Raw genomic sequence first — 13,961 nt, 5'->3', positions numbered from 1 at the left:
ATGGAATTTCTATCACTAATTCTAAAAAATAAAGTAAATTAAAATAAAAATTCCAATACCACAATTTTCACTAATATTATTTGATATTTACACTGAGCCAAGAGAAATGATTGAAAAATATCACCAATTAGCATCCATATAATGTTATACATTTTTAGTAATTATTTTTATTTTTGTTTTTATACTCAATATCCATTTATAACAATATATACAGTCTTTTTACAAACCTTTTTAATGCTAACTCCTATTATTTGAAGCATATGCCCTGTGGTTCAACTGGTCCAAGTGCATAGCCAAAACACTTAGGAATGTTTATCAGCCTCCTGGGGAAACCATTCTGATACGCCTCAGTCATAAGCAGATTGTACAATGTGTGAGAGCACTGACTGATGACAGAAGTGATTGTATTCTCCGTTTGGGGACAAAAAGAGCCTGATTTCCAACTTGTCTGAATCAACAGCATCCTACTGTAAGTGTAGGTGAACGTTAAGAAAAAGAAGTCTAATTACACCCCTTTAGCCTATCTCTGAGCCAAGACATACGTTAATTCCAAGAAAAGTAAAGTAACTGAATCAGTCATTCCTCCCTTAATGACTGGTTTGGTCAACAGATGTAATTTTTGCTTCTAAGTCATTAAATATCCACAAAATTCTTTCTTTCACAACCTACCTCTGATATGGTAGTCTTGCAAACCTCTCTGGCCACAGATTCAAATTTGGGATCTGTAGTTAGGTTCAGCTTATAATTCCATAACAACTAGGTATAAGAGAGAAACAAAACAAAAAAAACAAAAAAACTCCAGTTAGAATAGTATGAAATTTAACATCAGTGGTTACTATAAATGATAAAATTTCATTATACAGAGTCAGATAAAACATATTCACACTTCAGTTAACAAACAAAAAGATAAAATGTCACTGTATTTACAGATAAAAGGAAAAAATGTGCAGACAAAATAAAACACTACCATTCGGACATACACTCTTCTCTATTTTTACTTAAGGACAAATTTTTTTTTAAGTCAGGAAAAAAATTAAAATGAAAATTCCTGACAAGGGTTTCAGAGAAAATATAAATAGGTTGTATATGCAAAATTCTTAAATCAAAAAGTCTAACCCAGAAGCTCAAGAATTGGTAGGTTTAGTTGCAGATTTCACAATCAACAGTGCTTTTCACTGAAGGAGTGAAGGAGTGTTGTCTAGAGTCTAGTTTCCTGACACATCTTTCTTTATTCCTCTAAAACCCTCAACTTGACATATACACGATAAGGTCTATTTTACACAACTGTTTTAACATGTCTTAAGCTATGAAATCTCTAAAGCCATTACTATTCATGGGCGAGGGCTGAATATTACTTTATTTTTGCAGCTTCAGTTAAAAAATTTCAATACATGATTCAATTTCTGAAAAGTAGCAAAAATGAGCTCTTAAACTCTGCTCAGATGGAGCGACAGAGCAGGAGCTTTGTATGACGTAGAACATGAAGAGGTTTGGGGGGTGGAGGGGCAGTTCACAAGCCTTTCTTTCAGATGGCTGCACTCCAAGACTAAAGAATACAATCACTCATTCACTGATTCATTCAAACATCTGCTTAGCACTTCTTATGATGTACCACACACAGTCTAATCTCAAGGGCTTCATAGGTTATTACAGGAAACAGAAGCAAATGTTTGAGCACACACTGTGTTAGGAACTGGGGGTTAAAGCAGGAGGAGAAAGACAAACACTGTCCAGTGGTGGCTATGGTAATAGCAGGTAATGTGTATTTGGTTAATGGCATCACAAGGTGCCACAGCAGTACAGGGGAGGAGTACCCCACACTGCACCAGGGGGTTTGGTCAGGGAAGGTTTACCAGAGAAAGTGCTATCTATGATGAAATCTGAAAAATTAGTAGCAGTTAGCCATATTAAAAAGGGTAAGAAGACTGTTTTAAGTAAATAAAGCAGCATGCGTGGAAGCTCACTGGAATGGGAAGCAGGGCATGTTAGACGAACTGAAAGTCCAATGGAGGATTGACTCTGGAGACACAGGCCAGGACCAGATCATAAAGCCCTTATAAGTCATGTCTGAACTTTAACCCAAGAGTAATGGGGAGTCACTAAAAGGGAAATAAGGGAGTGACATGACCAGATTTGCTTTTTAGAAGTAGAACAGAAGCTAATATAAAGTGCATTAGGAACAACACAGAAACAGGCAGTAAATTCCACGTAAGAGTGAAGAAGATTTTGTGAAGATATAAAATATAAAGGATGAGTAGGATTTCTTCTCCTCCCTCCTCAAAAACAAAAAACAAAGAAAAGCAGTAAAAAACTCTAATCGTCCAACTATCATCAATAAGTGAGTTTTTAGAAAAAGGGGTAAGAATCTGGCTACTATCTATAATGAAAGTTTTAAGAGGATGGGACTTTTGCCTTGTTTACTACTATATGCCCAGTGCCTAGAAGAGCACATGCAACACACAGGCATTGATAAATATTTGTTGAAAAGATCAACAAAAGAACAAATCTATACCATGATAAGTTCAACCAATAGTACATATAAGGCCAAACTGAGAATAGATATAGGAGAAGCTTAGTTCTAACTGAAGGCATCTTAGGCCTCCTGGCTCCTCAGAAGTATATCCCATGATTCAAAAGATGTGGTTAGAACTGGACAAATACATTTTAGTATTTATCTATCTACTACCATCTATCTAAGTCAGTGCTACATGGTAATTAAATGTTATATTTTAAAATTAAAGCAACACATTCTGATTCTATATGTATATTAAACCAAAGACAGATTAAAAATGTCCTCCTTATTGAGTGACTTGCAGCTGACCCAATGCCATTTCTTCCATGTAAAAAAAAAAAAAAAGAAAAAGAAAGGAAGAGAAAGAAAGAAAGAAAGAGAAAATGCAAGAAAGAAAAAAGTTGTCTGGTACTTAGAGTTGGAGTGAACAGCAACAAATGTCAAAAAAAATAAATACAAACCACAGAGTATTTCCTTACTTTATCTAATGCAAACTCAGATGTCCTATGATTGGGCTAGAAACAGATTTTCTGACAAAAACCATTTAGATAATCATTTAGATCTTTTGAATGTCTTTAACTTTTAATTTGGAACCTTATTTGTTCTGATAATAGGTGTAAATTTCCTTACGAACAGGACTCCTCCCAGATAACTATGATACTATTGTCTAATGCTAAATATTCTACCTCTCATCTTTTTTTCACATTTTCAGTTATAATTCACATACCATAAAATTCACGATTTTAAAGTGTACAATTCAGTGTTTTTTTAGTATATGGTTGACACTTGAACAACGGCCACATTAGGGGCACCAACCCTCTGTGAAGTTGAAAATCTGAGTATAATTTATAGGGGCCCCTCTGCATCCACAGTTCCCCGTGCTCAGATTCCTGCAGTACTGCAGTATTTACTACTGAAAAAAAACCTGTGTGTAAGTGGACCCGTGCAGCTCAAACCTGTGTCGTTCGCGGGTCAACTGTACTCACAAGGGTGCACAACCATCACCACCTTATAATTCAAGAACCTTCTCATCGCCCCAGCACAAACCCCATGCCTGTTCTACCACCCCCCATCCTCCCTACTCCCATCCTTTGCAACCATTAATCTACTTTCTGGTCTTTCACTTTTAATATGACTTATTAATGCATTATTATTCTCTTTCAGGAATATAGGTAAAAAGGGAATTCAACATAGGTTGCCACAAGTACATTTTCCTCTAGAAAAGAGATAAACACACATTACACTTGATTACTGAGAGCTGATTATTTACAGCATATTTGATAAGTGTCCTTTCCTCTGAGAGGCTATAATCAACTAAGAAAAATAACTGCAATTTGACAATAAATACTATTGGTTAGCATGATGTATTTCAGCTTCAATTTCCTTAACTTTAAGAGTCTCATCTTTGAATCCATCTACGCACCCATCTCCCTCCCCCAAATATGTACTGAGTAACTGCTATAATCTGAGTATCGTGTTAGGCGACAAAGTTGAGAAAGCTGGAAGTAAAAAAAAAAAAAAGCCACTGTCTCAGTAGTCAAGAAGCTCCACCACAGGAAACAAAAGGAAGAGTCAGAATGGGAAGAAAATAAGCAATAAAAACACAGTGTGATAAATGTGGTAACAGAAGCATGCAGAAGATATTATGGGAATACAAGGAAAGAACATATCACAGTGATTGTAGAGGAGGGATAGGTGAGGCTGGTAGTGGTCAAGTTATACTGGGCCAGGAGTAAGAAGGAATTTTGTCAGATGAACTGAGGAAGACTGGGGTTCTAGGACTGCAAGGGTAGAAAGAACAGAAAGAATAATGATAACTTCTGGGAATCCCATAGTTCAGAATGGCTGGAGTTGAGGGTATGAAAGATCAGGGGAGAAGGGGTGTTAGATCACACTGAGTATTATAGCTCATATGAAAGAATCTGGATTTTATCTTAAAGGAAATGAGAGGCTAATGGATAATTTTAATCAGAGAACTCAAAAGATGAACTCTGGTTGTATAGAGAAGGGCTACACAGAGGGGGTTAGTAGGCCAGTTAAAAGGCAAGAGTTTTTGGATGGGAGAAGATGGGATATATTTGAGGTATTTATTTAGAATAATGACAAGATTTGGGTGTGGGGAGTGAAGGAAAATTCTTTTTTTTAATTTTTATTTTTATTGGAGTATAGCTGACTTACAGTGTTGTGTTAGTTTCAGGTGCAGAACAAAGTGAATCTGTTATACATATACATATATCTACTCTTTTTTAGATTCTTTTCCCATATAGGCCATCACAGAGAATTGAGTAGAGTTCCTTCCCTGAGCTATACAGTAGGTCCTTATTAGTTATCTATTTTATATATAGTAGTGTGTATATGTCAATCCCAATATTCCAATCTATCCCTCTCCCCTGCCTTACCCCCTGGTAACCAGAAGTTTGTTTTCTACATCTGTAACTCTATTTCTTTCTTGTACGTAAGTTCATTTGTACCCTTTTTTTAAAGATTCCACATATAAGCAATATCATATGATATTTGTCTTTCTCTGTCTGACTTATGAAGGAAAATCCTTCCTTCACAGTCAAGCTCCTTGAAAGTATAGTCTAAGTTTATTTAATCTACTTACTCTTCCATTCATCCTTAAAATTTTTTAAATCAAAGCTGTCTGTTTAGTTAAATAGTCAAAGGTAGTCAATCTAAACAAACAAGCAGTCCCCCACAAAGTCCCTTTCTAAAGTCCTACCCATTACCCAGAGACAATTCTTTTAGCTTTTTCTTATGGTGATTACCTCCATACTTTTAAGCTACTTAAATTGCTATTTCTTGACCTGTTAGCTTTAGATACTGTATAATAGCTTTATACTATAGAAGGTAAGGAATGAACTCTTATACCCTCTTCCTGATCCCAATCCTCCCAATATAGTTAAGTCATCATGTCATTAGATACTCAGTATTTACGTTATTGATTATGTAAAAATACTATATATAATGAGCCATATAGAATATTATATTTCTTTCAATTTTTAGTTTGTCATATAGTTAACAGTCATTTATTTCATAAGCCTATTTTCGATATGCCCATTACTAATTAATCCCCCATCTCTTCACTGGAAAAGCAAATCTCTCAAAATGTTCAAATGCTTCAATGATCTCTCAGGTGAGACATTCCTCTTGGAGTCTTCCATCTTCCTGCTTCAGTCAGGACTGGTTGCCATCTAAGCCACTGCACAGGTGTCATCCTTCACCAGCATCCTGGGAATTCCTTTGCTTTTTCTTAGGCTGATGCACTAATTACTGGGTTCTTTAATTTTCTTTGTCTTGCTGTATTCCCTCATTTTGGCGAAGCACATCCTCTAGTAGCTTTATGAGAAAACATGTATGGGTAGTAAATGTCTTGAAAAATTTTATGTATGAAATGTCTATTTTGTATTATCTTGACTAAATATAATTTTTCCTCAGAATTTTAAAGGCACTGGTCTACTCTCTTCTAGTTTCCAGTAATGCTAATGAGAAGTATCATATTATTCAAACTCCCAGTACCTTAACTATTATTTTTTTCTCTGAAAGCTTTTGAGATCTTTTATTTACTCCCAGGGTTCTTTTCAGAACCCTAAAATTGGTTTGGGTTATCTTTCCATCCATGGTGTGAGGCACTCATGGGCACTTTTAATCTAGAAACTCATCCTTCAGTTCTTGGAAATTTTCTCGTATTTTTCATTCAAGTTTTTTCTTTTTTTTTTGGAGTGGCTAATATATACCAGGCACCACTCAAGACAGATGTGAGCAAAGAAGGGCAAAATCCTTGCCCTCAAGTAGTTTACATTGTATGAAGGAGAGAAAGATAATATGCAAATGATCAAATAAATAGATCAGGTATTGAATGCTATAAAGAAAATTAAGCTAGTATAAAAGAACTGAAGTGACGGGTGAGGGGTGCTTTAATAGAGGGGTACAAGGAAAATGAATATCCTGAAAAGGTGACTGTTCCATGATGAACAGCAAATGCAAAAGACCTAAGTCAGGCACATTCTGTGAATATCTGAGGGATAGCGAGGAGGCTGCTTGTGGCCTAAGTAGAGTTAGCAAGGCGGACAGTGGTAGAAGAGGCCAAGGAGCAGGTCTCTGCTCTCTGCATGTTTTGTAGGCCACTGTTAAGGACCTGGGAGTTTAATAAGTGAGAAAAAAGCTTCTGCGGTTTTGGGCAGAGACGTAATACGACCTGACTGTTAGAGGAATCATTCAGGCTGTAGCATGGAGTACAGACTGTAGAGGGACAAGGGCAGAAGAAGGGAGACTACTTAGGAGGCTATTAAAGAAGCACAAAAGAGAACTGACGATGGCTTGAACCAGGGGGTAGCAGTGAAAATGGTCAGATTCAGGACACGTTCCAAAAGGAGCAGCCAGACAGCAAGGCTGCTAACAGACTGAATGTGGGATATAAGAGGACAAGAGGAATCAAGGTTTTTGATTTGAGCAATGGGAAGAACTGAGATTGGGAAGACTGTAACAAGAGAGGTTTAGAGGTAGAAAATCAAGAGTTCAGTTCTAGAAATGACTGTGAGACAGCATAGAAACGTGAAATCAGCACTTGGAGTCTGGAGTTTGTGGACAAGTCTGTGCTGGAGAAAAGACAGGAACCACAAATTGTCGGTCAGCAGGGCAGCATCAACTGTTCCTCTCCAATGGGAGTCATGGCAACAGTCTATGTAGCCATCTGGCGGTATCTTCTCTCCAGATGACAGCTCAGGTATGAGAAGACAACACTCCCAACAGGCACTGTAAGAGGTAGTTTTGGCTTAGAAACCCTCAAGCCCCATTCGAGCCATTATCTCTTGAAACAGCCCTCTGGGCATAGTTTCCAGGATCCCTGCAAGGAACACACACACCCAGGTACAAGAGTCACCACATTTAGGGAAACCTCTAGTATGGCACCCCCAATGAGTATTTATAATTCATTTATAGTTCTCCCCAATCCATATAGAATTTACCAATCAGGGTCATTTTTATCATAAGTAATACTGCCTTGAACCTTAGTTGGTATTTTACCCTTATTAGGTCACCAGGGAACTGAACTACATAGTTAACAGGATTGAAATTCTCCTGAAGGGGAAAGAAAGGTTTTGTTAACCATTTACTCACAGGGCTATTATGAGCTGCTATAAATGTTCCTTACATGGTTAGACAGATACATAAGCATTTCTGTGGGGTAAGTACCTGGAAGTGAAAAGGCTGTATTATATACTATGCCTAAGTTCCGCTTTAGTAAGTAATACCCAACAGCTTTCAAAGTAGTTACACTAATTTACATTATCACCATCAGTATTTGAAAACTTCCTTATTCTAGTATATGTGCTGCCGAAGCGATCACGAAAGCTCCCTTATTTTATATTCACAGTAATGCTTGGTATTAACACTGTCAGTCTTCTGAATTTTAGCAATTCTAATGGTGAATGTAGATACTAGTATCTCACTCAGGTTTTAATTTCCATTTCCCTGATTATTAATGAGGATGAGCACCTTTCCATTTATTTGTAGATCATTCAAGTACCATCTTTAAGACATGGATGTTCAAGTATCTTACCCATTTTTCTTTTCTTTCTTTCTTTTTTTTTAATTAAGGGCTTATCCTAAATTTGTCCATCCAGCAGTTATATTGTATCTTATGGAACAATTTCTATTTTTAAAAAATTCAATTTATTTAAACTAAAACAACAACAACAAAAACCAGCTCACCCATTTCTCCCACCTCTGGCAACCACCAATCTGTTCTCTGTATCTATGAGCTTAGTGTTGTTTTTTTTTGTTTTTTGTTTTGTTTTTAAGATTCCACATAAAAGAAAGATCGTATAGTATATGTCTTTGTCTGACTTATTTCAGTAGCATAATGCCCTCGAGGTCCATACATGTTGTTTCAAGTGGCAAGATTTCCTTCCTTTTACAGCTGAATAATATTCCATTGTGTGTGTGTGTATGTATGTATATGTATACACACATTTTCTTAACCATTTAACACTTATATTGTTTCCATATCTTGGCTATTGTAAATAATGCTGCAATGAAACATGAGGGTGCACATATCTTTTTGAGTTAGTGTTTTCATTATCTTCAGATAAATACCCAGAAGTGGATCATATGGTAGTTCTATTTTTAACTTTTTGAGGAACCTCCACACTGCAGTGGCTGTACCAATTTGCATTCCCACCAATAGTACACAAAGGTTCCCTTTTCTCCACCTCCTCATCAATACTTGTTATTTCTAGTCCTTTTGATGACAGCCATTCTAACGGGTGTGTGGTGACATCTCATTGTGATTTGGTTTCTCTGATGATTATCTTTTCATGTACCTATTGGCCATCTGTATGTCTTTTTTGGAAAAGTGTTTATACAGATCTTCTGTTCATTCTTTAATTGGGTTTTGTTTGTTTGTTTTTGCTATTGAGTTGTATGAGTTCTTTATACATTTTGGATGTTAGCCCCTTATCTGATATTTGATTTGCAAATATTTTCTCCCATTCAGTAGGTTGCCTTTTCATTTTCTTGGTGGTTTCCTTTGCTGTGCAGAAGCTTTTTAGTCTGATATAGCCTCACTTTATTTTTGCTTTTGCTTTTGGTGTCACATTCAAAAACCATCACCAAGACCTACGTGAAAGAGCTTACCGCCTTTATTTTTCTGGGAGTTTTATGGTCTCAGGTCTTTAGTTAATTTTTGTGTCTGGTGTAAGGCAGTGGTCCACTTTTCTCAATACCATTTATTGAAGAGACTGTTCTTTTCCCCACTACATATTCTTGGCTCCTTTGTTGTAAACTAACTGACATATATGCATGGGTTTATTTCTGGGATCTATATTCTGTTCCACTGATCTATGTGTCTATTTTTATGCCAATACCATATTGTTTTAATTACAATAGCTTTGTAATACAGTTTGAAATCAGGGTATGTGATGCCTTCAGCTTTGTTCTTCTTTCTCACAATTGCTTTGGCTAACTGGGGTCTTTTACGGTTCCAATTACTATAGCTTAGTAATATAGTTTGAAATCAGGGTATGTGATGCCTTCAGCTTTGTTCTTCTTTCTCACAATTGCTTTGGCTAACTGGGGTCTTTTACGGTTCCAAACAAATTTTAGGATTGTTTGTTCTATTTCTGTGAAAAATGTCATTGGAATTTTGATAGGAATTGCACGGAATCTGTATATTGCTTTGAGTAGTATGAACATTTTAACAATACTAATTCCACCAACCCATGAGCATGGACTATCTTTTCATTTATTTATGTCTTCTTCAATTTCATTCAGTAATGTCTTGTAGTTTTCAATATACAGGTCGTCTTTCACCTCCTTGATGAAATTTATCTTCTCCATTTTTCTATTCTGTTGTCTTTTCTTTCTTTCTTTTTTTAAAATTTATTTTATCTATTTTATTTTTGGCTGTGTTGGGTCTTTGTTGTTGCGCACGGGCTTTCTCTAGTTGCGGTGAGCAGAGGCTACTCTTTGTTGCGGTGTGCAGTCTTCTCACTGCAGTGGCTTCTCTTGTTGCGGAGCACGGGCTCTAGGTGCGCGGACTTCAGTAGTTGTGGCTCGCAGGCTCTAGAGCACAAGCTCAGTAGTTGTGGCACATGGGCTTAGTTGCTCCACGGCATGTGGGATCTTCCCGGACCAGGGCTCAAACCCGTGTCCCCTGCATTGGCAGCGGGATTCTTTTCTTTTTTTAATAGTTAAGACTTTTTAAATATTTATTTTATTTATTATCTTTTATTTTTGGCTGCGTTGGGTCTTTGTTGCTGCATGCAGGCCTTCTCCAGTTGTGGCGAGCAGGGGCCACTCCTCACTGGGGTGCGCAGGCCTCCCACCGTGGTGGTCCCTCCTGCCGTGGAGCATGGGCTCCAGACGCGCAGGCTCAGTAGTTGTGGCTCACGGGCTCTAGAAAGCAGGCTTAGCAGTTGTGGCGCACGGGCCCAGCTGCTCTGCAGCATGTGGGATCTTCCTTCACCAGGGCTCGAACCCGTGTCCCCCTGCGCTGGCAAGCGGATTCTTAACCACTGCGCCACCAGGGAAGCCCTGTTGTCTTTTCTTTATTGCTTTGTATGAATTCTTCATATATTCTGCACATACTGTCAGATAAGGATTGAAATATTTTTTCCTTCTCTATGGCTTGCCTTTTCACACTCTTAATACTATATTTAATGAAACAAACTTTAATATAATCTGATTTATCAATCTTTTGCTTTTGCTTACTGCTTTTTGTTTCCCATTTATTAAATCTTTGCTTATCCCACATAGTCTCTTATGTTATCTTCTAGAAGTTTTATTATTACACTTTTCACCTTTAGATCTATAATGCATCTAGAATAGATTTCTGTGAATGGTGTGCAGTAAGGATTAAGATTTTTTTATTCGAGTGTCTATCTATATATGAGCCTGTTTCTGGACTCACTCTGTTTCATTGGTCTATTTGTTAACCCCTGTGCCTCTGCCACACTGCCTTAATTATTGCTACTTTAAGTCTTCAATCAGGTGGTGAAATTCTCTCTGCTTGGTTCTTTTCAAGACTTTTGGCTATTATTGGTCAAAACTGTGTTCCCATGTAAATTTTAGAATCAGCTTACTATTTTTTGTAACAACAAAAATGGGATCGTACAGAATCTGTAATTTGGTGAGAGCTGACGTCTTTATAATATGGAGTCTTCCAACTCACTAGCACAGTATATATTAATATATCTCTTCATTTATTTAGGTCTTCAAATTTCTCTAATATTTTATAGTTATCTGTAGAGATGTCTTACATACTTTTGTTAGATTTATTCTTATGTATTTGATGCTTTATATGCTATTTTAAATAGTGTTACTTTTAAATTTACTTTAGGGCTTCCCTGGTGGCACAGTGGTTAAGAATCCGCCTGCCAATGCAGGGGACACGGGTTTGAGCCCTGGTCTGGGAAGATCCCACATGCCGCGGACCAACTAAGCCTGTGTGCCACAACTACTGAGCCTGCGCTCTAGAGCCCGCGTGCCACAACTACTTAAGTCCGCGCACCTAGAGCCCGTGCTCCGCAACAAGAGAAGCCATGGCAATGAGAAACCCACGTGCCGCAACGAAGAGTAGCTCCTGCTTGCTGCAACTACAGAAAGCCCATGCGCAGCAACGAAGACCCAACACAGTCAAAAATAAATAAATAAATAAATTTATAAAAATAAAACAAAATAAAATAAAAACTTTAATGGGAAAAATTATAATGCATTCCATCCCAATCCAAGTGTATTAGTTTGGCAGGGCTGCTGTAACAAAATACCATAAACTGGGTGGCTTAAACAACAAAAATTTATTTGCTCACGAATCTGGGGGGTAGAAGTCTGAGATCAAGGTGATGGCAGTACCAATTTCTTCTGAGGGCTCTCGTCTTGACTTGTAGATGTCCATTTTCTCCTGGGTCTGTGCCCTAACCTCTCTTTATTAGGACATCAATCCTTCCGTTTTCTGTATACTATTTGTCCCCATTTTCAGCAGTATAATATCCTTTGGAGATCAGCTTCTTTCTCCACCCTTTTGGAGCTTCTTTCTGGGCTTCCTCTCTGTCAGATTCAGTCTATTAATAGATTTTTGAGGATTTTTTCCTAATCTTTTGCTTAATAAATAATGCCATAATAATGCCATAACAAATATCATTTTAAGTTGACTGCTTTATAAAGAAGTTTTTCTTATTTATATTCCTATCCATAGGCTAGAGCAGAGTTTAGCAAACTTTTGCTGCAAGGGCCAGAAAGTAAATTTTTTAGGCTTTCAGGAAACTACAGTCACTGTTGCAACTACTCAACCTTGCCATTATAACATGGAAAGCAGCTACAGTATGTAACTGAATGAGTGTGGCTGTGTTCCAATAAAACTTTATGCATAAAAACAGGCAGTGGTCTGGATTTGGCCAATGGGTAGCCATTGACTGGTGGGCTAGAGAATGCTTAAATTTCCATATGCTTGTCAATACTGTATATTTATCAAATTTTTAATATTTGTTAATCAGATGGATAAAAACAGTACACTCATTTTTCTTTTAATTTTCACACTTTAAATTATGAAAGAATCGAAATTTTTGTTGTTTACTGGACATCTTTTTCTTTTCCTGTGAATAGTCTATTTATGTCTGTTTTCTATGTTTATTAACAGCACTTTCTATTAAAGAATGTAGTCTTTTTCATCTGCACTGCAAATATTTTTTCATAATTTACATAACATTTTTGAGGAAAAAACCCTCAAATCTTTTTTGAGTTTTTTTTTAAAGATTTTTTTTTTTTGATGTGGACCATTTTTAAAGTCGTTATTGAATTTGTTACAATATCGCTCTGTTTTATGTTTTGGTTTTTTGGCCAAAAGGCATGTGGGATCTTAGCTCCCAACCAGGGATTGAACCTGCACCCCCTGCATTGGAAAGTGAAGTCTTTAACACCAGGGAAGTCCCCTTTTCTGAGTTTTTAATGCAATCAGATTTATAAATCTTTTTTTGTCTTTAAATATTTTTTGAGGTTGTATCATGTTTTAAAAACCCTACCCTCTGTTCATGTTTTCTTCTATTACTCTTGTGGTTTTATTTTTACTTTAAATCTCTGACCTATCTAGACCTTCTTTAGAATAAGTAGTCAACTTAGGCAGCCAACCTGCTTCTCTATTCTTGCAGTCTCCCATTCAAACTATCAAATAATGTGGAGACAGAGTGATTTCAGATATATAACTACTCCTCTTTTAAGACACAACTCAAGTATCATCTCCACTATTAAGTGTTTCCTGACATCAACCCACCTGGGCAAAATTCACTCTTGTGTCCCCACTGTACTCTTACAAGTTTCTGCCGAAGAATCTGGTACTTTTTGCACAGATTTGACTTCACGTCACTCTCCTTTTAATGTCAGACTGTATGTAATATGGGGAGATATATAGACACTGAATGTATTACGAATATATATATGACACATATATATGACATTGAATGTATTAATCGTAGTTATCTCTGGAGTTCTTATCTGTTAACTCTAATATATGTCTCTATCTTCAAGGTGCTTATTTGTGTGTCTTTAGTTTCTACCACAGTGTTTGGCACACAGTAGATGACTGTATGATGACTAAATGAAACAACTTTAAAATACAAAACTCTACAATTGTAAGCCTGACATGCAGAGAAACAATTTCATATGGTAGCTGTAACTAAAGAAAAATTTAAACTTAAGTATATAAATATTATTTGGCAGAGCCTACTGATTTCGACAATAGAGGAGTATTTGTAGATTTACCATGGCCCTTAAATAAGGTTAATCATACTCTCGTTAAGATTAAGTGAATTTAAGAAAACATTATGCTTCCCAGAACAACAGGAAAAGCATCCCAATATCTGTCATCATATATATAAAGCACATAACGTGAATTATGGAAAATCCATACTTACATGATTACAGTCTGAAGAAATTTCATTTTCAGGCTAAAAGGAAA

At 36.7% G+C, this 13,961-nt stretch overlaps 1 protein-coding gene across 2 annotated transcripts in view; it reads right to left on the bottom strand.

The window, feature by feature from the left end:
• GLG1 (golgi glycoprotein 1) overlaps positions 1-13,961 on the bottom strand; it is a 154,109-nt gene that overhangs the window by 50,737 nt on the left and 89,411 nt on the right. For both annotated transcript variants that reach the window (XM_082369788.1, XM_082369787.1), the window contains exons 2-3: positions 13,918-13,950; positions 670-756 (exon numbers count right to left, since the gene is read on the bottom strand). In XM_082369788.1, coding sequence (XP_082225914.1) covers positions 670-756; positions 13,918-13,950 — 120 coding nt within the window. The remainder of the gene's footprint in view (positions 1-669; positions 757-13,917; positions 13,951-13,961) is intronic.

Source organism: Balaenoptera borealis (assembly GCF_965194805.1).
Source record: "Balaenoptera borealis genome assembly, chromosome: 19".
Taxonomy (NCBI): Eukaryota; Metazoa; Chordata; class Mammalia; order Artiodactyla; family Balaenopteridae; genus Balaenoptera; species Balaenoptera borealis.
Note: the sequence above shows the minus strand (reverse complement) of the source record. Positions and strands in the feature narration are given on the sequence as shown.